A 24,450-nucleotide genomic window follows, 5' to 3' on the forward strand; every position below is an offset into this window, starting at 1 on the left:
TTCAAAGCAACAAAATTCCTTTATTCAAACAAAGTAAATTTATTCACATACCACACCAATACTCAAAACATTTAAATTGAATATTTATTTATACGAAATAAAATTAGAATCGGAGCTTCTGGAAAAACCATTTATTCTTTCCTGTCTTGTACCTGCAGAAAAAAAAATATTATTTAACATCTCAAACATCAGAAACAACAATTTTATTTTTACAATAACACCACAATAATCCAGACGAATATTAAATGTTCAACTTAAGCCACAACAGTGCTTAGGTCTGAAACCTTGGCAAAACTTATCAGTTTGTTCTTAACATTCATCGGTTGAGAAGATATCGTGGCAAGGCAGGCCAAACTGATATTTGGGAAAATTACATTTAAATATTTTATTTCAGTCTATGGATTCAGAGGTAAATATAGTATCTACTATTTGGTTTGCACTATTTAACAGCTTGTTTTGGAAATCATTTAGTTGAGCGCCTCAAACTCGGTTAAGACTAAAATGTCACCAGTCAACACCTAACGAGGATTATTCTGTTGCACAATGTTACGGAGCATGGTTATCTAAACTTGGGGAACCTGCACAGCAAATAAAACATTGCAGCCTGTATTTTTGGGAAAGTCATTCACACAGCTCCAAGGTTAGAGCACCACATACTGACCTGAATATTTTAATATAAGAATCTCTTAAAAACGTATTTTATGTTTGCCCTATGTACTTTCTTTTCATGTATGGAAGAAGCTGTCTGAACTGTAGCCTAACAATACTTTTCACTGTACCTCGGTACACGTGACGATAAGCAAATCCAATCTAACCTGTCTGTTGGTCGCCAACCTCGCTTTTAAACAGCGACTATTCCTTCTCTTTATATAGATGGACGAATATATTCACTGCACAGCCATCTTGCTGGGTATGTACAACACTTTCATAGCAGTTGCCTTAAAGGCAGTATTGATCATTAACCTAGTGCCACCTTCCAACTACAGTGTGAGCAAGTAAAATGGACAAATGCCCCCAAGTAAAAAACTCTTATCTGTTTTATTAAAAAGACAAAAATATTTTTAAATGCTCCCCCATCTTATTTGACAAGTCTTAAATTTAGTCTTGAATCCACATTTATTCATACCTTTCCTCAAACTTTACTTTGGCTTCCCGCCTGGCCTTGCGTTTCAAAGCAGGATCCCTAAAAACATCCTTGTTCACAATGGTCTTATCCAGGGGAATGTCAACTGAGTACCTGGAAATAAAGAAAATAATTAAGATCCAGCAAAAGGAAAAATACACTTTACGAATACCAAGAATTGCCAATGGCTCATTGACAAATGGCATTTAATATCACAAGTCCAGAGTTTCAGTGATCGGGCAGTGGATCTGGGTTGAGTGCGCTTTTGGTGGGGGGGGGGGGGGGGGGGGGGGGGGGGCGTGGGAGTGAAGAGAGGGGGTGGTCAGTGCAGACAAGATGGGCCGAATGGCCTCCTTCTGCACTGTAGTGATTGTAGGAGTTCTATTGCAGTGTTAATGTAAGCCTACTTGTGTCAATAAAAATATTTTTTTTAAAAAGCAGGAAACTGGAGCAGTGGCAGGAATGGTAAAGATGGCCCCAGTGCATCAGATGGAAGAACATCACACGTGAACAGGACTCTTATTTTCCATCCTCCCACAAAGGTCAAACAGCTCAACAACATTCACTGCCTAGAATTACAAATAAAGAATGACAAGGAACTGGAAGAGAACTAGCATCTGTAGAATCACATTCAAAAAAGGAGCCAACATGACTTAAGAGGGGAAAGTTTCAAAAGGAAACCCATTGATTTTGAATAACCAGCTCCATAATTTCAGTAGTCAATAGTTAAGGCAGTAAATGGAATGTTATTACGAGATTATCACAAATGTAAGGATGTTATGCGTCAGTTATACAGGGCATTGGTGAGACAGCACCTCAAACACCGTGCAGTTTTGGTCTCCTTATTTAAAGGATGCAAATGCGTTGGCAGACGGTTTTGACACCGGGAACGAGTGGGTTGTCTTATGACGAAATGTACGACAAGCTTGCCTTGTTTCCACTGGACTTGGAAGAGTCAGGGTGACTTGATTTAAGTAGATAAGATACTGAACAGTACTGACAAGGTGGTTGTGGAAAGGATGTTTCATCTGGTGGGTTAGTCCAGAACTAGGGGGCACGGTTTTAAAATAGAGGTCGCCCTTTTAGGACAGAGACAAGGAGAATTTTTTTCTCCGAGGGTTTTGCGACTTTGGAACTCTCTGCCTCAGAACTCAGTGGACACAGGCTCACTGAGTATTTTCAAGTTGAGTGTTGATATATTCTTGTAAGGCAAGAGAATCAGAGGTTATCCGGGGTAGATGGGAATGTGGAATTTGAAACAAAGATATCAGCCACGATCTCATCAGCAGGCGCGAGGGACCGAATGGCCTACTTCTGCTCCAATCTCATATGTTTGTATGCATCATGACAACTGTACTTTTCAGTCAACTGGGTTAGATAATAAATGTAACCTCACCAGCATTGTCCGTAATACATGATTTGTACAAAAGAAAAACATAATGTTCCGTGGTTGTTGACAGGCTAAATGTGAAATCGGATTTTTTTTCTTCAAATAAATTTAGAGTACCCAATTATTTTGTTTCCTAATTAAGGGGCAATTTAGCCTGGCCAATCCACCTAACCTGCACATCTTTGGGTTGTGGGAGTGAAAGCCACGCAGACACGGGGAGAATGTGCAAACTCCACACGTACAGTGACCCAGGGCTGGGAATCGAACCCGGGTCCTCAGCGCCGCAGTCCCATTGCTAACCACTGTGCCGCCCCTGAAATCTGATTTCTAATATCAATCACCACACACATATCCAATGGGAGCTTCTCTGTCACAAGTGCCACCTGTTGTTTTCTACATTACAACCCAGGAGCTGCCTGTAGCCATGTAAAATGGCTGCGTTCCGATTAATCTGGCCAAAACCCAGTTTAAAACGGCTAACCCGAAAGACTGCTAGGAAAAGCAGCCAAGAAGACACAAGCAGGCAGCTGCAGACAGTTTTGCATATTCGGCTCTGGGAAGGTAGCCCAGATCGATACACAGGGCTATCAACAGCCCATCAACCCAGGTATTCACAGTTGCATTCAGGACTGTTTGCAGCCAATCTATTCAGACATCCACAGTTAAATCGGCTATCCCCGGGAACAATTGCAACATATATTCGCAATTGAATACCGGGCCAGACCTGTCGGCGCCTGCAGTGGCCGAAACAAAGACAGGTGAGCGACCACCCCCCGATCGAGGAATTGCCTCACCATTGGACACATCGACCCCAGAGATTGGGGACAGAATCCAATCACTTGGGACTCAGGGTCAAGGGCCGCCCCGGAAGGCGGGAAGCCCCTGGGCCCTATAAAAGTGAAGGTCCAAGTTCAGCTCTCTCTCATCTTCGCCTGCTCGAGACCTTCGCAAGACCAGCCACCGGCAGCAGTAAGTTTGAATCCAGCGATCGCTACCCGGTAGAGACACCTAGCCACCGACCCGTAACAGCCTTTTGAATCCCGCGGGCCAGATCAGATTGGTCAAGCCATTCGTTTCCCTGACCTGGTGGGCTCTTCCCAAGTTAAGTATTGGCCAGTAGTGATAGGTTTATTATATAGAAAGTAGTATTAGGGTATTAATATTGCTTGCTGTATATAATAAATGACCGTTGTTTTAATCCTTACTAAGCGGTGTGCTGTATTATTAATCATAACCTGAACTTGAACCACGTGGCGGTATCATAAAGATACCCGGCGACTCATGAGCAAAGGTGACCTAAACAGAGCAAATAGACTAAAGCTAAAAAGAGCAACATGCCAGGTACACATTTTGCCTCAGCTGTGCAAAAGTAAACCCAACACTGCTGAAATTGGGACTTGGTGGTATTCAGTGCGTTAATCCTGGGAAGGTACCGAAGAGTCCAGTACACTGTCTGTACTATTTATGACATAGACCTCTTAAGAGCAAAAAGAACATGTTATTCCTGTTACTGATCAGAAACCCCTGCTGGTTGTGCATCATGTGTTTGAACATCTGGGACCCTTCCTTTACTCCCCAGAATACGGTTCTGTATATAATGCAATGTTCCCGTAGTTGTAGTGTGTCTCTAATGGTTGTCATTAGGTACCATTATGGTGCAAATATTAATGAGGCAAGTGTTCATTTTCCCAACAATAATCTCTTATCTTGTCCACCAAATTCAAGGAGGGAAGTTAAAAAACTTGCACCCAAGTTAGGTCTCAATCTTCAAATGAAGGCTACACTTCATTCAACAAAGAAAAATATGCAACCACTAAAAGTCCATTGGACAATTGCAGTTAGGTCTTTAACCAGAGCATCTTTCATTTTGAAGATTAGGTTTGCATAGAGGCAAATGTTCATTATTTTCACTGCATGTTTAGAAGTGCACTGCGTGTTTCAGCAGGAAGCATTTGACAATTGCAGCATTACAAGTAAAATTGGTCAGTGACATTTAGGTAATTTAATGCTCCAAATATTTGAATCAACCCACACTCCAGCTCCTACTCATGCAGTGCGCAACCTTCATAACATTCCACACCACAACTAATTGGATAGCCAAGATGCAACTTTCAAATTGGCATTTTAATTCTCTATTAAAGTAGATGGATTCCTTCTACATTAATTCTGTAGTATCCAACTAATATATAACAGCAATCAGTCTATTCATCCTTGCACACACTTTTGCAAAATGGAAAATGATTGATTTCCATTTCGGCCCCCATCGCTACATTTCATTCTAACTAAATGCATGTGACATTTTGACGAGCTGCTTTTTCTCTGTACCAAAATGTCCCAACTGGACAGATACAAAATTTAAGAATGCCCAGTACAATTACTTCTACAATCAAAAACACTACAAATTTCAGACAAGGTGTACCAAGCTTTTGAGTAAGGGGCAGTATGGGTCAAGGACAATGAAAAGAAACTGAGAATAACCAACTGAATCACATCCCTGTTTTCACCTGTCCCCAGACATGCAGCAGTCAGCAGATGGCATGGAGCACCACCATCCACGGGGTTTAAATTATCTCCTCACATCCACTTGTACCAAGCTACTTTTTCCCCCACAGGGTACAGCAACAATAAGCACCAAAGCTCCCAGGATAACACTATGGAATGGCAATAGAATTTCACATAACATGTTAAATCAAGCACTTGAGTTGACCTCGAATACCAAGTTTTACAACCCACTCATTGGATCCGAAAGGCTCTTATCCAGCAATTCAACATTCCTGATATCCTGTTTAAAACCACCAGTTAACTGGGCAAATCAAGTTCTGGAAAGCTCTGTAGTACATCACATATCGGAGAATTTTATAATGGAAGTGCAGCCCCGAACCTTGGAATCTGGCTTTCTATATAGGAGTGATTGTCTAGCCCTTCTGAACATATCACTACATCATCAAATAAACTCATACGATCTGCGCACACAATGATGTACGTTCTGACTATTACCTGGTTGGCATCAGGTGGTTATAGTTGTATACTTTCACAAAGGATTTGATCTTGGACCTCTTGGCTACCTTCTTCTTGCCCATTTTGGCAGTCACTTTGCGAGGGTAGCGATCTATACCAGCAACAAGAGCGTGACTGTAGGGTCGATCAGAGGTCCCATCATCGATGTTCTACAAGATGAAGCACAATATTTAGTTCATAGTATTACAATATGGGAACAGCCACTACCAACAGTCTAGTTACCACACTCTGGGCACTTGTGCTAGTTTCCTGCTCAGTTGCTGCCAGGCCAAATGATTAGTGTAAAACCTACCCCAGAATCAAGTGGCACTTTTCACCTCGAGTTTGATGGTCATGAGTTCTACAGCTCGAGCACACAATACAGGCTGACCTCCAGTACAGAAATGAAGGCATACAAAATTTGATCGTGTTCGAAGACCCTAGTGCATATAGACACCACTACTTTCCTGCACTACCTCCATATCCCTCGATGGCATTAGTCTCCAGAAATCTAATAATTTCTGTCTTGAACATGTTCAATGATTGAACTTCCACAGCCCTCTTGGGTAGAGAATTCCAAAGACTCGCCACCCTCTGATGAAGAAATTCCTCCTCGTCTCAGTCTTAAGTAGTCTACTCCTTATCCTGAGATAATGTCTTCTGGTTTTACTCAGCAGCCAGGAAAAACATTCTATCTACATTCACTCTGTCACACCCTGTAAGAATTTTTAAAGCTTCAATCATCCCATATTCTTCAAAACTCCTTGGAAAACAGACCCAGTCTCCTCCTAAAGCAGTCTCCCGCCAATTTCTGTTGCACTCATGGCAAGTACATCCTTCAGACAAGGGGACCCAAACTGTACACAATGCCCCAGGTGAACTCTCACCAAGGCTCTTTACATCTACAGCAAAAAGTCTTTACTTCTATACTCAAACCCCATGTGAAGAAGGCCAATATACCATTTGGTGCAAGATTGAGCAGGTTCTTTGGAGTGGAGGACAAATGTGGGAGGTGTGGCGGGAACCCGGCAAACCACGCACATATGTTTTGGGCATGCCCGGCACTGGAAGGGTATTGGAAGGGAGTGACGGGAGTGATTTCGCGGGTGGTGAAGGCCCGGGTCAAACCAGGCTGGGGGTTAGCTCTATTTGGAGTTGCGGAAGAGCCGGGAGTGCAGGAGGCGAAAGAGGCCGACGTTGTGGCCTTTGCGTCCCTAGTAGCCCGGCGCAGGATCCTACTCATGTGGAAGGAGGCGAAACCCCCCGGACTGGAGGCCTGGGTAAATGATATGGCGGGGTTCATTAAACTGGAGCAGATAAAGTTTGCCCTGAGAGGATCGGCTCAAGGGTTCACCAGGCGGTGGCAGCCATTTCTCGACTACCTAGGGGAACGTTAGAGGGAAGACAGATGACCAGCAGCAGCAACCCAGGGGGAGGGGGGGGGGGGGGGGAGGGGGGGGGGGAGGGGGGGTTTAGTTTAGGTCAAAGATAAAGGGGTTTTGTTACTTGTGTATTGTTTAAAATTTCTGTATTGTTATTGTTGCGTTTGCTTTGTAAGAGGGGAAAAATTGTTGTTTGGGGAAAAATTTTCAATAAAACATTTATTAAAAAAAAAAAAAAAATATACCATTTGGTATCCTAATTGCATGATGTGCCGACATACTAATTTTTAGTGATTCAACTGACTCCACAAATGTTGCTGCGCTCTGCAGAAACACCTGCCTTGATGTCCACTTTGATCAGCAAATATAAAGCCGCCTTATTTAGCTCCCACCAAAACACCCATCAAGTGCCCAATACTTGGTAAAGCAGCAAGAGTTAACCAGCTGCAAAAAGCTGTTTGGGGAAAGTCTAAGAACGGGATTCTTTGACCCCCCCCCCCGGGTCGGAGAATCGCCGTGGGGGGGGGGAAAGAGGGTGGGAACCACGCCACGCCGATTATCTAGCGTCGCCACCAAGCCAGTCAGGGGCCGTTGAAAGCACACCCACCCCCCGGCGAGTCACCACACCTCGGCGGGCCAAGTGCCCGCCGGCGTGGGTTATGTATGGCCCCACCCGGCAGGACCTCGGAGTTCTGGCTGCGGGGGCCATCCTGGTGGGGGCGCAGACTCCGGATTTTGGGGAGGGTGGGCCTCCACAGTGGCCTGGCCCACAATCGGGGCCTACCGATTGGGGCGGGCAAATTCCGTGGGGAGCGTATGTTCCTCCACGCCGGGCCCCTGCCATAATGGCAGTAGGCAGGCGCAGACAGGAACCCACGCACATGTGTGGACTCACGCCGGCCGTGGTGCGTCGGAGCAGCGGACACCACTGCGGCGCCGTACTAGCCCCCTAGGAAGGGGTGAATACCTGGGCCTGGAAGCCCATTGACGCCTGAGTGGCTCGCGCCACTTTTGACGCCGGCATCAGAACTTGGCCGCAGGATTGGAGAATCCCGGCCTGAATCTATGAATTAAATAAGGCCTAGTGCGTTTATCCCTTAACTATAATCATAACTGGAAAGACAGGGTACCTTCACGATGACACCTTTGCGGCCAGCGTAGCGTCCGGCCAGCACCAGAACCACCTTCCCAGGTTTCATAAACTTTCCCATTTCTGTAAAGGCAAGGCAGACATGTCACCAAAAAACAAGGTAGGAAGTCGAAACTTCAGGAGGTGGGAGATCTCCCAGGGAGGTGATCAGTGCTCACCCTGCGAATCAACACCACTGAGTACGGATCTAACCAGCAATTCATTTCATAGTGCAAGTGCGTGTACCTTGCTGTTTCTTAATTTGTTTTTTCCAAAAACTTCAAAAGTAATTCATTGGCTGTGAAGCACTTTGAGAAATGACAGGGGGGGGCTAACATAAATTAGATTTCTGGCCTTCCACACATGCTGCCACTGATGAGTGCAATGCTGGATTCAGAATGTGGATTCTGTGATGTGTACGCACACACAGTCAGGCAACCTCACTAGGGTGCGAGTCTTTCAGCATTGACAGTGTATGACCCACGGCTGCCAGTCAGTTTCCCTGCATGGGAGACACAGAAAACTGGAAAGCCGTCTTGCCGGCGGCTGAGCTCCGTCCATGTGGTGTAAACGGAGGTCTTGCTGCCGAGGTAGGAATGGGAAAGGCCGGGGGGGGGGGGGGGGTGGAGGCCGCACCGGAGGCCCCGGGCAAGTCAGCCCACACACCCAAAATAAACTATCCCATCGGCGGCCCAGGCCGGGCCCCGAGCCCACAAATAGGGCGCCGGCCGCTGGGAGGAGGGCGGCTGCTTTCACGCGGGGCCGGAGCGGGAGAGGTGCGCCGCGCCCCGGCCGCCGATGGAGACGGATTCACATTCGCTCAATTCACCGGCTCCGCTGCTGCTGCTCAATGGCCGCCGCCCGCCCGAAAGGAAGCTGCCCGGCTCGCGTTGAACTTTGACTGCACTCGTCCCCCGCTGACGTCACGCCACTTCCGCTTGGCTGCTGGCATCTGGAGCAGGAAGCCTGACAGCTTCTCTGTTGAGGGAAGGCAGCTAATGTTTCGATGACTCATTGTCAAAGCTGGAGAGAACTGGAAATAGGATCAGTTTTATACTGTGGGGGGGGGATAGACCGCCAGCCATAGGTGGAGATTGACAAAGGTGTCACGGACAGAAAGACGAATGCAAAAGGCAGATAATAGAACAACAAGAACAAAGAAAATACAGCACAGGAACAGGCCCTTCGGCCCTCCAAGCCTGCGCCGACCATGCTGCCCGTCAAAACTAAAATATTCTACACTTCCGGGGTCGTATCCCTCTAGTCCCATCCTATTCATGTATTTGTCAAGACGCCCCTTAAACGTCACTATTGTAAATGGCTAAGAAGGGTGCTGATAGTTTCACGTTAAGAACTCAGAATGTGTTCATGGCCGAAAAGGGGTAAGCAGTGTGTCAAAGGACAACTTGGAACGGGGAACAGATGGCCCAAATGGGGTGGGGTGGGGGTGGGAGGGAGAACAATGATGTGGGGAAAACGGATCGATGGAAGTAAGTTGGTGGAAATAAAAATGGGGTGAAGGTGGAGGAGAGAGTTCACAATCGGAAGTCCGGAAGGCTGTAATGTGCCTAATCGGAAGATGTGGTGCTGTTATGTTCCTTCAGTTTGCGCTGGGTTTCACTGGAACATTGCAGCAGGCCAAGGAACGGACATGTGGACGTGAAAGTAGGATGGTGACTGGAAAAGGCAAGCAACAGGAAGGTCTGGGTCCTGCTTGTAGACGTACCAAAGGTGTTCTGCAAAGCCGTCACACAGTCTGTTTAATCTCTCCAGTGTAGAGTAGACCGCATTTGAAGCCGCAAATGCAATAGACCAGATTGAAGGAGGTGCAAGTGAAGCACTGCCCCACCTGGAAAGAGTGTTTAGGCTTTTGCTGCTGAGCAGGGAGATGCTAAAGGGGCAGGTGTTACATCTTCTGCGATTGCATGGGAAAGTGCCGTGAGAAAAGGGTGAGATGTTGGGGCTGATGAAGGAGTGGACCAGGGTATCCTGGAAGGAACAGTCCCTGCGGAATGCGGGGGAGTGAGGGGAAGATGTGTTTGGTCGTGGCATTATGCTGGAGTTGGCGGAACCGGTGGAGGATGGCTCTTTGAATGCGGAGGCTGGTGGGGTGAAAAGTGAGGACAAAGGGGACCTTCCTTGTCCCGGTTCTGGGAATGAGGGAAAGAGGTGAGAACATAGGTGCAGAGATGAGTCGAACACGGTTGAGAACCCTGTCGACTACAGTGGGTGGGAAACCATGATTAAGGAAGAATGAAGACATGCCAGCAGCACCATTTTGGAAAGTGGCATCACCGGAACAGAGGGAGAATTGGATGGAGTCCTTACAGAATGTGGGGTGTGTGGGGCTGTAGTACCTGTGGGAGTCGGTGGGCTTGTAACGGATACTAGTGGACAGTCTATTCCCAGAAATGGAGGTAGAGAGGCCAAGGAAGGGAAGGGAAATGTCAGAGATGGATCACGTGAAGGTGATAGAGGGGTGAAAACAGGAAGCAAAATTTATACATTTTTCCAGGTCCAGACGGCAACATGAAATGAAATGAAATGAAATGAAAATCGCTTATTGTCATGAGTAGGCTTCAATGAAGTTACTGTGAAAAGCCCCTAGTCTCCACATTCCGGCGCCTGTTCGGGGAGGCTGGTACGGGAAGCGGCACCGAAACAGTCATCGATGAGTTAATAAAAGAATTGTGGGATGGGGTCGGAGTAGAACTGGAACAAGGATTGTTCTACATACCCCATAAAGAGATAGGGAAAACTGGGACCTATGTGGATACCCATAGCTAAAAATTTGGTTTGGAGGAAGTGAGACGGGTTAAAGGCAAAACAGTGCAACAACCCAAAACAACTACTAAACCACTTGGAAATCGGTGCAAAGCAAAACACTGCGCAGTAAACACTAATACAAAGTACAATACTAGGGATACTGAAATGAATATAAATAAATCAATATAAATAAATATATTTCTGCAAAATATTCAAAAAAACTTGTTTTTATGGTGTTATCATGGAATCATAGAATCCCTACAGAGCAGAAGGAGGGCATTCGGCCCATTGAGTCTGCAACAACCCTCTGAAAGAGCACCCTACCAAGGCCCACGTAACTGCCCTATCCCCATAACCCCACCTAACCTTTTGGACAGTAAGGGGCAATTCAGCATGGCCAATCCACCTAACCTGCACATCTTTGGAGCCATTAGTTTCTTCTGAATGAGGATAGGTTAAGATGAGCCCTGGTGGACATCCTCTATTTTGTGATTTCTCATTTGGCACTTTATTCATTTAAATAAATTATTTTTCCATGAAAAGGCAATTTAGAGTGGCCAATCGACCTACACTGCACACCTTTGGGTTGTGGGAGTGAGACACACGCAGACACGGGGAGAATATGCAGACTCCACACGGACTGTGACCCAGGGCCAGGATCGAACCTGGGTCCTCTGCGCCGTGAGGCAGTAGTGTTAGGTCCTTTATTTATTTGTGAGGTCCATGCCAAAGTAGCGGTGTGGTGATTCCACAATCCTTCCTTTGTCCTTCAAGGCGATGACGACTGTGTTCATTATTTGGAGTATTTGGTAGGGATCCAGTGAGTATGCCAGTCAGTCTTTTACAAGAAGCTTATCTTAGGAAATGGTGAGCCTGTAATTTTCCAAGCTGTGCTCGTGATTGGTGGAACCAGCGATTAAATGTTTAATGATGTTATTTAGACATGTTGTCATTGCAACACAAGCTGAAACATTATGGGCGCGATTCTCCGCTCCCGCGCCGGTTGGGAGAATCGCCTGGGTCGCCAAATTTTCCCGCGACGCCGGTCCGACGCCATCCCGCGATTCACAGAAGCGGCCAGATTGGCACAATCGCGTTTTGTGCGACGCGGTACAGTGAATTGCCCGAGACAGCCAAAATGGCGATTCACCGGTACCCCCGCGATTCTCCGGCCTGGATGGGCCTCAAATGGGGTCTGGCCCGCGATCAGTGCCCACCAATCGTAGGGCCGGCCTCTCTGAAGGAGGACCTCCTTTCTTCCGCAGCCCCGCAAGATCCGTCAGACATCTTGCGGGGCGGACCCGGAGAGGACGGCAACCACGCATCCGCGGGTGACGCGTCATGTATGCGGCGCCGCCTTTACGCGGCGCCAAGGCCTGGCGCGGGTAAATGACGGGGTGCTGCTCCTAGCCCATTATTGGGCCCTGAATCGGCCGGGATAGGGGCCGTTTCGCACCGTCGTGAACCTCGACGGCGCAAACACTCTGCCTCCATTTCGGAGAATCCCGCCCTGAATGTTTGGGGTTGCCTTGCTAAAGTATGGACAACATGTACACTTAATTACTTAGAAATGGATATGCAGGCCAGTGATTTTCATACTTTTCTGCATCGGGAACCTACTGCAAACAACAAGAGAAACCTTCATTTACACAGTGCCTTTAATGTAAAATGTACAAAGGCATGTCACAGAGCATTATCAAATAATATTTGGTACCAAGCGTCAAAAGGAGATATGACAACAAGTTTTTATACAGCATCTTAAATTAGCAGAAAAAAATCTGCTTTAATCAAAATTTAAACCACAGAAGGAGATAGATCAAAGGTTTCAGCAAAGAGGCAGGTTTTAAGGATTATTTTAAAAGGCTGAGAGAGTTAGGAAGGTGGAGATTTTAGGGCGTTCCCGTCTTTGGAGCTAGTCTAGGCAGCTGAAGGCACCATCGCCAATGCTGCAGCGATTAAAATCTGATCTGTGCAAGAAGCTGTAACGAGCTCAGCGATCTCGGAGGGTTGTAGGATGTTATAGAGATCGGAAGGGGGTAATGCCGTGGAGGAACTTGAAGACTGAATAGAATTTCAAAATTGAGATGTTACTGGAGCGAAATCCAGTGTATATCCATCAAGCAAAGGGTTGATGGGTGAACAGGGCTTGATAAAAGCCAAGATATGGGCACCAGAGGTTTTCGGTGAGCACAGGTTTAAATAGGGTCGAAGGTGGGAGGCTGGGCATGAGAGCCTAGGAATATTTAAGTCCAGAGGTAAAAAAGACACGTATGAGGGAATCAGCAGGTAAGCTGAGGCAGGGACAGAGATGGGGTCTGTTATATGTGATGAATGTAAGAAATTGGTAAATATATTGTATTTCATATTTGTGGCAGTAATGTTATTAAAAACCAAGGTTAAGGATTTGCTGCAATAATATCATTAAAGAATTTATATTAAGGTATCCAGATTGTATGTCTGTTACAACTTTAATTAAAAGGTTGTAAAAGTTGAGGTCATGATTGATTCTAACCATTTACTTGTTTACCTATAGAGGGCCTAATGCAACAATATTATGATTGCTGGAGATTCCCTGGAGAGTAGATAATTTATGAGGGATTGTATTTAGTCCTAGCTAAGCAGGTCTTGGAACATAGTGGGATGTTGATGATGTAATTAATGGGAGGAGCCAGGTCTGTCTGTAGTTTTGTAGCCGGCTAGAAGTTTTGATTTGAACAGCGGTTTTGCCAAATGCTGTCAGGTTGAGCAGGAGCTTCTGACAAGATAGAAGGATTTTCAGGTTGCTCTTGAAAGGTTCTCTCTCCAAAAGCCTCTACACATATAAGCAAGAAAACATGTTCATTTAACTTTATTTCTGGAAACATGTTCTGTTAATTTTATTCTAACTGTCATTTGAATTGTATTGGGGTTGATTAATTGGAATTAATGAAGGTGTAAGTTAAAGTTTTTCCCTGTGTTTAAAAACTTTAACTGATCATTGTAAAGCTGATGTTGATGTGGTTAATTCTGTGTTTAAATTAAAGTTTGTTTTAACATTAAAGATACCAATTATCAGAGACATCACTCCTTGGGTGAAGTATCCTTTCCTCACAGTTTTATAAATATTAAAAAAGTGTCTGCAGTTCTTATCTGGTATTCTTACAAATGTTGGACTCTGCTAACATATGCTATTGGAGGAGAAAGTTTTGGTGAATGAATGAATGAATGAAAATCACTTATTGTCACAAGTAGTCTTCAAATTAAGTTACTGTGAAAAGCCCCTAGTTGCCACATTCCAGCGCCTGTTCGGGGAGGCTGTTACGGGAATCAGATGGTGATTAATCAGATGTGAGATCATATGTTTCCGGTTGCGGCTATGCGGAGCTAAGTCGCACGTTCGGCAGCTCCCGACAGAAACTGACTTTTGGGCTCTTTAGGGTCCCCAGCGGCATTTGTTCGACGGTTCCCAGTGTGGGAAGGTGATAGTAATATTTCCCCGGCACTATATGGATTGGACCAGGAGTGGAGCGGTGAAAAAAGTAGTTTTGGAGCAGCGAAAAGTGCGAGGGAGGAAAATCAAGATAGCGGTGGATGGAGACCAGGCAGCGTGGGCGCAGTGGTCGCAGGAACAGCAGGGGTTTCTCCAGCACTGCTTCACGGAATTGAAGGCAGAGCTATTGGAGCCGATGAAGGCTTCGATAGACAAGCTGCTCGAGACCCAGAAGACCCAAGGGGCGGCGATCCGGGAGGTGCGGCAAAAGGCCTCAGAGAACGAGGACGAGATCTTGGGCTTGGCGGTGAAGGTAGAGGCGCACGAGGCGATGCATAAGAAATGGCAGAAGTTTGAGGACATGGAGAATTGGTCGAGGAGGAAGAACCTGCGGATTCTGGGTTTCCCGGAGGGAGTGGAGGGGTTGGAAGTTGGAGCATACGTTGTCACGATGTTGAACATGTTGATGGGCTCGGGGGCCTTTCCGGGGCCCCTGGAGCTGGAGGGGGCCCACCGAGTCCTGGTGAGGAGGCCCAAGCCCAACGAGCCGCCGCGGGCGGTGCTGGTGTGGTTCCACCGCTTCATGGACAGGGAGTGTGTCCTAAGGTGGACAAAGAAGGAGCGGAGCAGCAGGTGGGAGAATGCAGAGGTCCGGATATACCAGGACTGGAGCGCGGAGGTGGCTAAGAAGAGGGCCGGGTACAATCGGGCTAAGGCGGCTCTGCATCGGAAGGGGGTGAAATTTGCAATGTTGCATCTGGCGCGACTGTGGGTCACTTTCAAGGACCGCCACCACTACGTCAATACGCCGGAGGAGGCGTGGACCTTTATCCAGGCCGAAAAGTTGGACTCGGATTGAGGGTCGGTTGCGAGGGGATGTCGAGAGGGAATTGATGTGATTGTCGTGTTTTGAGGGGATGTTCTGTTCTGTTTGGTACTGTTTTCTTTTTGGGTGCTGGGTGGGGTAGGGTGAAATGGTTCGTAGTGGGGGTTTGGTGAGAGTGTGAGCGTCAGTGGTTGGTGGAGGGGGCCCCATTGGGGGAGAGAGGAGGCCCGAGGTGGGTGAGCTGGGATTAGGCCGCGAAAGGGAGCTGCACCTGAGGGGGTGGGGCCGGCTTGGTGGAAAGCACGGGATTTTCTCCCGCGCTAGGGAAGGAAGGGGGCGGGGTCAGGGGGAGGGGTGGTGCTGAGAGGAGCGCCTGCTGATTGACAGGAGGGTAGGGGGAGATTCTCACACTGGGGGGGTCGATGGAGTGGCGGGAGCGGTCGGGGTCAGCAGGAGTCAGCTGACTTACAGGAGTGCTATGGGGGGAGCAACGCAGCTAGGGGGGGACGTAGCTGGGAAGTAGGGAGCTTGATAATGGGGTGGGGGGCTTTAAAATGGTATTGGATCCAGCATTGGACCGCTCTAGATCCAGGACGGGTGAAAGGCCGGCAGCGGCCAAGGTGTTGAAGGGGTTTATGGACCAGATGGGATGAGTGGACCCATGGAGGTTTGTTAGGCTGGGGGCCAGGGAATTCTTTTTCTTTTCCCACGTCCATAAAGCCTACTCCCGGTTTGACTTTGTTTTGAGTAGGGCACTGATCCCGAGGGTAGATGACACGGAGTATTCGGCCATAGTCATCTCAGATCATGCCCAGCACTGGGTGGAGCTCGAGCTAGGGGAGGAGAGGGACCAGCGCCCGCTGTGGCGCCTAGAGGTGGGCTTGCTGGCGGATGAGGAGGTGAGCGGGCGGATCCGGGGATGCATTGAAAGATACCTAGAGGTGAACAATAACCTAGAGGTGGTCTGGGAGGTGCTGAAGGCGGTGATTAGGGGAGAGCTAATCTCCACTAGGGCCCACAAGGAGGGGAAGGAGAGTAGAGAGAGGGAGAGGTTGGTGGGTGGGATTTTAAGGTTAGATAGGAGGTATGCAGAGATCCCCGAGGAGGGACTACTCAAGGAGCAACGAAGCCTCCAGGCCGAGTTCGACCTGTTGACCACCAAGAAGGCGGAGGTGCAATGAAGGAAGGCGCAAGGGGCGGTGTATGAATATGGGGAGAAGGCTAGCCGGATGCTGGCACTCCAGCTTTGGAGGTGGGAGGCAGCGAGGGAGATTGGGGGAGTTAGGGATAAAGGGGGGAACATGGTGCGGAGTGCGGTAGGGATAAATGGGGTATTTAGAGACTTCTATGAGGAGCTGTATAGTTCTGAGCCCCCGACGGAGGAGGGGGGATGTGTTGTTTTCTGGACCAGCTGAGGTTCCCGAGGGTAGAGGAGGGGCAGGTGGCGGGACTTGGGGCACCGGTAGGACTGGAGGAGCTGACTAAGGGGCTGGGGAGTATGCAGGCGGGGAAGACACCGGGGCCAGATGGGTTCCCGGTGGAATTTTACAGGAAGTGTATGCACCTGTTGGGCCCACTACTGGTGAGGACTTTCAATGAGGTGAGGGAGGGGGGGCCCTACCCCCGACGATGTCCAGGGCGCTGATCTCGCTGATCTTGAAGCGGGACAAGGACCCTTTACAGTGTGGGTCGTATAGGCCAATCTTGCTCCTCAACGTGGACGCGAGGCTGTTAGCAAAGGTGTTGGCTACCAGAATTGAGGACTGTGTTCCGGGGGTGATCCACAAGGACCAGTGAAGAGAAGGCAGCTAAACACCAATGTGCGGAGGCTCCTAAAGGTAATCATGATGCCTGCAGTGGAGGGGGAAGCGGGGATACTGGCGGCTATGGATGCGGAGAAGGCCTTCAATAGGGTGGTGTAGAGGTACCTGTGGGAAGTGTTGAGGAGGTTCGGGGAGGGGTTCGTGTGGTCGTATGTATTGGGGGTCATGTGGGACTGGAAGCCCTAATGTCATTGGCTGACAGATCCCGGGTCCTGGTTGGCCGTTGACCTCATACTCCGCCCTGAAGGCGAAGTATAAGAAGCCGGTGCCTTCCCCCGCAGGCCAGTTTACTATCGGGCTGCTGGGGAACAGACACGCTTAATAAAGCCTCATCGACTTCACTCTATTTGTCTCACGGAGTCTTTGTGCGCCACAATTTATTAAGCGTGCCTAAAAAGGACTATGGAGCTCAGGATCATTCCAGAATGCCTGAGGATCAGCCCCCACGCAGTGAATGCGGCAGCAGCCTTCAAACACTGGCAGACTTGCTTTGAGGCCGACATCACATCGACCACAGGCCGAGTCTCAGACGAACAAAAACTGCAGGTCCTGCACTCGAGGGTGAGCACGGAGATTTTCACCCTCATTGAAGACACCCGCGATTTCCAGACGGCCTTCACAGCACTGAGAAGTCTCTACGTTCGCCCAGTTAACCAAATCTACGCTCGCTACCAGCTCGCAACAAGACGGCAAGCTCCCGGAGAATCGATGGACGAGTTCTACGCCGCGCTGCTGATTTTGGGACGAGCCTGCAGCTGCCCGTCGGTGAACGCAAACGAACACACGGACATGTTAATGCGCGATGCTTTTGTTGCAGGTATGCAATCCTCCCAAATCCGCCAAAGACTTCTAGAAAAAGAGTCACTAGGACTCTCAGAGGCACGGGCCCTGGCAGCCTCGCTGGACGTAGCCGCGCGTAATACCCGCGCCTACGGCCCCGACCGCGCGGCAGGCCATTGGGCCCCGTACGTACCCGCCGCGGCAAACCCCCTACCCCCCCCCCCCGGACACCCCACAGGCTTGCGCAGTCCAAACGCCGAGTCGCACCGGGGGCGCCCGCTGTTATTTCTGCGGCCAGGCGAAGCACCCCCGACAACGCTGTCCGGCCCGCGCAGCCATCTGCAAAAGCTGCGGGAAAAAGGGCCACTATGCGGTGGTGTGCCGATCCCGCGTGGTCGCCGCCGTCCCGGGAGAACAGGGAGCCCTACAGGCAGTCTATGCCTCCCAACCCCCCCAGCACGCCATGTGCGACCCGCAGGCGCCGCCATTTTGGGTCCCGACCACCGCGGCCCCGGGAGAACTGGGAGCCCTGCATGCCGTCTACGCTCCCCAACCCCACTCCCCGCAGTCCATGTACGACCCGCCGCCGGCGCTCCCGATTTGGGTGCCGGCCAACACTCTCCACGGAGAGGAGGGGGTTTTTCGCATCCCGAACGCCACCCTCACCCCCGTCCCACGCCCCACGCCTGACCCGCCGGCGCCACCTACCTTGACCCCGACCACCGCTGTCCCCGGCGAGGAAGCTCCGCGCGGTGCCAGCGCTCGCGGCCCCACGACTGACCCGCCGGAGCCGCCGACCTGGGCCCTCACCCCCGTCCCGCGCCCCACGCCTGACCCGCCGGCCTGGGCCCCGACCACCGCTGTCCCCGGCGAGGGAGCTCCGCGCGGTGCCAGCGCTCGCGGCCCCACGACTGACCCGCCGGAGCCGCCGACCTGGGCCCTCACCCCCGTCCCGCGCCCCACGCCTGACCCGCCAGCGCCGCCGGCCTGGGCCCTCACCCCCGTCCCGCGCCTCACGCCTGACCCGCCAGCGCCGCCGACCTGGGCCCTCACCCCCGTCCCGCGCCCCACGCCTGACCCGCCAGCGCCGCCGACCTGGGCCCTCACCCCCGTCCCGCGCCCCACGCCTGACCCGCCGGCAATACAACTTACCTGGACCCCGATCTCCATCCCCGGCGAGGGACCTCCTCACGGTCCCAGCGCTCGCAGTACTGACCCGCCGGCCTTGGCCCCGACCACCGCTGTCCCCGGTGAGGGAGCTCCGCGCGGTCCTAGCGCCCGCGGCCCTGGCGCTCGCAGCCAAGGAACTCCGCGCGGTCCTAGCGCCCGCGGCCCGGGCGCTCGCAATGCAGGAACTCCGCGCGGTCCTAGCGCCCCCCAGACCCCCCAGCACTCAATGTGCGACCCGCAGACGCCGCCATTTTGGGTCCCGACCACCACGAGGGGAGGAGGGGCCCCGCCATCTTGGACCGCCCCCGACCTGTACGACGCATGGGGGCGGCCATTTTGTCCACCCCCGACGCCATCTTGTGACCCCTCAGCTACGGGCGAGGTATGGGGGTGGCCATTTTGTCCATCCCCGACGCCATCTTGGACGGCAACAACGGACCCCACCCCACTACTACAACCACGGCTCGCTTCGGTTACACTCGATCAGGCTCGGCCCCGGACTCTCCAGACGACGACGACAACGGTCCTAATTAACGGCCACGAGACGCCATGCCTAGTCGACTCTGGGAGCACGGAAAGTTTTATACATCCCGACACGGTAAGACGCTGTTCCTTAACTACCTTCCCCAGCGCACAAAAGATTTGCCTAGCTGCAGGATCCCACTCCATACAGATCCAGGGATTCTGCATAGTTACCCTAACGGTACAGGGGAGGGAATTCAAAAACTACAAACTTAACGTCCTTCCCCAACTCTGTGCCCCCACCTTGCTGGGCTTAGATTTTCAATGTAACCTACAGAGCCTTACGTTTAAATTCGGCGGCCCCATACCCCCACTCACTATCTGCGGCCTCGCCACCCTCAAGGTGCAACCCCCGTCCTTGTTTGCGAACCTCACCCCGGATTGCAAACCCGTCGCCACTAGGAGCAGACGGTACAGCGCCCAGGACCGGACCTTCATTCGCTCCGAAGTCCAGCGGCTACTAAAGGAGGGCATAATCCAGGCCAGCAATAGTCCCTGGAGAGCGCAGGTGGTAGTAGTGAAGACAGGGGAGAAACAAAGGATGGTCATTTACTATAGCCAGACCATCAACAGGTACACACAACTAGACGCGTACCCTCTCCCCCGCATATCCGACATGGTCAATCGGATTGCCCAGTATAAAGTCTTCTCCACCGTGGACCTCAAGTCCGCCTACCATCAGCTCCCCATCCGCCCAAGTGACCGCAAGTACACAGCCTTCGAGGCAGACGGGCGATTATACCACTTCCTAAGGGTCCCTTTTGGCGTCACAAACGGCGTCTCGGTCTTCCAACGGGAAATGGACCGAATGGTTGATCAACATGGGTTACGGGCCACGTTCCCGTACCTCGACAATGTAACCATCTGCGGCCACGATCAGCAGGACCACGACGCCAACCTCCAAAAATTCATCCAGACTGCCAAAGCCTTGAACCTCACGTACAACGAGGACAAGTGCGTTTTTAGCACCGATCGGCTAGCCATTCTGGGCTACATAGTGCGCAATGGGATAATAGGCCCCGACCCCGAACGTATGCGCGCACTCATGGAATTTCCCCTCCCGCACTGCCCAAAAGCCCTGAAACGCTGCCTGGGGTTCTTTTCATACTACGCCCAGTGGGTCCCCCAGTACGCAGACAAGGCCCGCCCCCTAATACAGACCACGACTTTCCCGCTGTCGACAGAGGCTTGCCAGGCTTTCAGCCGCATCAAAGCGGACATCGCAAAGGCCACGATGCACGCCATCGACGAGTCCCTCCCCTTCCAGGTCAAGAGCGACGCCTCTGACGTAGCTCTAGCGGCTACCCTTAACCAAGCGGGCAGACCCGTGGCCTTCTTCTCCCGAACCCTCCACGCCTCAGAAATCCGCCACTCCTCAGTGGAAAAGGAAGCCCAAGCCATAGTGGAAGCTGTGCGACATTGGAGGCATTACCTGGCCGGCAGGAGATCCCGGGTCCTGGTTGGCCGTTGACCTCATACTCCGCCCTGAACGCGAAGTATAAGAAGCCGGTGCCTTCCCCCGCAGGCCAGTTTACTATCGGGCTGCTGGGGAACAGACACGCTTAATAAAGCCTCATCGACTTCACTCTATTTGTCTCACGGAGTCTTTGTGCGCCACAGTTCGTTAGTTGGGTTAGGAAAGGAGTTTTCGGTACCTAGGGATCCAGGTGGCCAGGAGCTGGGGGCCCTACACAAGCTCAACTTGACAAGGCTGGTGAAGCAGATGGAGGAGGAGTTTAAAAGGTGGGATATGCTGCCACTCTCCCTGGCGGGTAGGGTACAGTCGGTGAAGATGACGGTGCTCCCGAGGTTCCTTTTTATATTCCAGTGCCTCCCCATCCTGATCAATAAGGCCTTTTTTAAGCGGGTCAGCAGGAGCATTATGGGGTTTGTATGGGTGAAAAAGACCCCGAGGGTGAGAAGGGTGTTTCTGGAACGGAGCTGGGACAGAGGAGGGCTAGCGTTGCCTAATCTGTGTGGGTACTACAGGGCTGCCAATGTGGCGATGATACGCAAGTAGGTAATGGAGGGGGAGGGGGTGGTGTGGATGAAGCTGGAGATGGCGTACTGTGTGGGCACGAGCCTGAGAGCGCTGGTGACGGCACCGCTGCCGCTCTTGCCGACAAGGTACACCACGGGTCCAGTGGTGGCGGCGACCCTCAAAATCTGGGGGCAGTGGAGACGCCACATGGGGGAGGCAGAGGCTTCGATGTGGTCCCCGATCCGAGAGAACCACCGATTTGTCCCGGGGAGAATGGATGGGAGGGGTTCCTGAGCTGGCACAGGGCAGGAATTAGAAGGATGGGGGACCTGTTTATAGATGGGATGTTTGCGAGCCTTGGGGCGTTGGAGGAAAAATTCGGGCTCCCCCCTGAAAATGCCTTCAGGTACATGCAGGTAAGGGCGTTTGTAAGACGGCAGGTAAGGGAATTTCCACTCCTGCCAGCACGTAGGATCCAGGATAGGGTGCTCTCGGGGGTGTGGGTTGGAGAAGGCAAGGTCTCGGCGATCTACCAGGAGATGCAGGAGGAGGAGGAGGCCTCGGTGGAGGAGCTGAAAGGTAAATGGGAGGAGGAGCTGGGGGAGGCGATAGTCGAGGGTACGTAGGCGGATGCCCTGGGTAGGGTAAATTCTTCCTCCTCTTGTGCCAGGCTTAGTCTGATACAATTTAAGGTTCTGCACAGGGTGCACATGACTGGGGCAAGGCTGAGTCAGTTTTTTGGAGTGGAGGACAGGTGTGTGAGGTGTTCGGGGAGCTCAGCAGATCATGCCCACATGTTCTGGGCGTGCCCAACGTTGGATGGGTACTGGAGCGGCGTTGCGAGGACGGTGTCTAAGGTGGTAAACACCCGGGTTAAGCCGAGTTGGGGGCTCGCACTATTTGGGGTATCGGACGAGCCGGGAGTGCAGGAGGCGAAAGAGGCCGGTATTCTGGCCTTTGCGTCCCTGGAAGCCCGGCGGAGGATTCTGCTACAGTGAAAGGAGGCGAAGCCCCCAAGCGTGGAAGCCTGGATCAGTGACATGGCAGGGTTCATTAAACTGGAGAGGGTAAAATTTGCCTTAAGAGGATTTGTGCAAGGGTTCTTCAGGTGGTGGCAACCGTTCCTAGACTTTCTAGCGGAGCGTTAGGAGGTGGTCAGCAGCAGCAGCAACCCAGGGGGGGTGGGCGGGTACTTTGTGTTTACTACTGTGTTTATTATCGTTTAATGGGGGGCTTGTATATTGGGGGAATACGTGACATAGCTATAAGATGTTTATTTATGTGTTCTTTGTTTTTTCTTACCTCTGTAAGGGGGGGTGGTTTGCTGAAAATATGTTTAAAAATTTGAATAAATATATATTTTTTTAAAAGATGCGCGATCATATTACTGGAGATGATCTGTCCAAATTCCCAAAAGACATGGTCAGATAGCCAAGCAAACACAATTCCTCCATTGTAAAAGTAACTTTTACTGAGCAACAGAAATAACGTGCCATAAGTCAAGAAACAGTCACAGTCAGAAACACACTGAAGCAGAGAAAGATTTTATGAGCCGGTGATTCCTGTGGGGCACCTTTGTGTGAACTGAGGGTTTGTATATATAAGTTTGAATGCTTATGAAGAAAGCAAATGGAATGTCTATTCTGTAGATAACAAGGCCCACAAACCACAGGTTGAGCCTGGATTTTCTGTGCCTGTCAGACTGCTGGTATCTGGAAGCGCTGAAATACAAGACTTTCACCCATTGCAGCTCTGCACTTTGTGACCTTCTACAGAATTGTCTGCAGCCAAATAAATCACTTGTCTTGTTGTTTCCCTTCCCCAATTTTTTCAATGTATTTTCCCTCTTTGAAAGACATCAGGCTGATTTTGTCCCTGCTTTCAGACAGGACTGGAGAGATAGCAGAAAGCAAAAATTACACTGCGAGATTCACTGCACCCATTGATGACGGAGTCATTTTGATGGATCTTTGAAATAAGCAGCCTAAAATCCATCTAAACTGGCAGGGGCTTGATTAGCCACACCACTCCCGAGCAATTTTCCGATATCAATACTCCCATGTAGCAACTGATCAAGGGCTCTTGCTGGTCGCTGGCCAGCAATGTGTGTGCTCCACCTGTCTGATGTCCACCATGAGAGAAAATTAATTTCAGTGACTCATTTGTTGTGGGGGGGGGGGGGGGGGGGGACAAGAGATTTCCTGTCTTTTTTTATGTGAGCTGCAAATTAGTGTGAGTTCTAGATATTGTTTTTGAACTTATATCCAATTTCATTCCTTTGAGACTTTAAACAAAAATGGCAATAGGAGACAGTCTAGTGAAGTAACTCAGGGAACTTTATTTAATACTTAGAGCAGGACGGCGAATTGAAGGGCGTAGTACTACTCTTGCTTTCCGGTTTGGTTTAGGATGCAGAACGACTCTTGGCTTCAGTTCTCTCCCCGTAACCTGTGTGGATCTTTTCCTTCCCTCTGGACAGCAGGCTCTGCAAACTTCACTTTGTTTTTGAAAACTCACCACTATTCTTAGAAGTCCCCCTATACCAAAAAGGGCCGACATTCTAAATGGTGAAACAGGGATTTTCACTCCCCGACTCCGATGCAAGCTTCAGTGGGTGCTATTCAGGTCAAACTATGTTTTCAAGTTATCCCCCAGTATAACCCATACCTTCACCGAAGATTTCATCTACTTACCACTTAGTAGCATCGATCCTGGGTCCCGCATTGCTAAGTAAGTAAAGTAGACTTTGGAATAACCACTATTTCAGGTTAAATTAAATTATTTTATTATTATATTTTTTCTTTTAAAAGCTGCAATTACTTTCTTTACAGAAAGGAAAAAGATCTTGCTTCTGGATCCTTCTGGTTGGTTGAAGGGACCTTCAGGCCCACCTTGACAATCAATCTTTTTAAAGTCTGGTCTTCTTTAGATGTATTCGCTGATGAGCTCGGTTACTGTGTCCTATCTTTCCCATGTACCGAGCTGTGAGAGCTGATTCTGCTGGCTGACTCTGAGCTGACTCTTTAAATTCTGGTCTTCCTTGGATGTATTAGCTGTTTTAGCTCGGCTGCTAAGCCCTGTCCATTTCCCAT

At 50.3% G+C, this 24,450-nt stretch overlaps 1 protein-coding gene across 1 annotated transcript; it reads right to left on the bottom strand.

Moving 5' to 3' along the window:
* Positions 1-9,008, bottom strand: rpl27 (ribosomal protein L27). The gene is made up of 5 exons (XM_072487280.1): positions 8,851-9,008; positions 8,023-8,105; positions 5,511-5,680; positions 1,127-1,237; positions 1-152 (listed from the first exon to the last, which is right to left on the bottom strand). Exons 2-5 carry the CDS (start codon positions 8,101-8,103, stop codon positions 104-106), a joined length of 411 nt encoding a protein of 136 aa, XP_072343381.1. The 5' UTR covers positions 8,104-8,105; positions 8,851-9,008; the 3' UTR covers positions 1-103.
* Between the last annotated feature and the right edge of the window lie 15,442 nt (positions 9,009-24,450).

This window comes from Scyliorhinus torazame, chromosome 21, assembly GCF_047496885.1.
Source record: "Scyliorhinus torazame isolate Kashiwa2021f chromosome 21, sScyTor2.1, whole genome shotgun sequence".
In the NCBI taxonomy this organism is placed as follows: domain Eukaryota; kingdom Metazoa; phylum Chordata; class Chondrichthyes; order Carcharhiniformes; family Scyliorhinidae; genus Scyliorhinus; species Scyliorhinus torazame.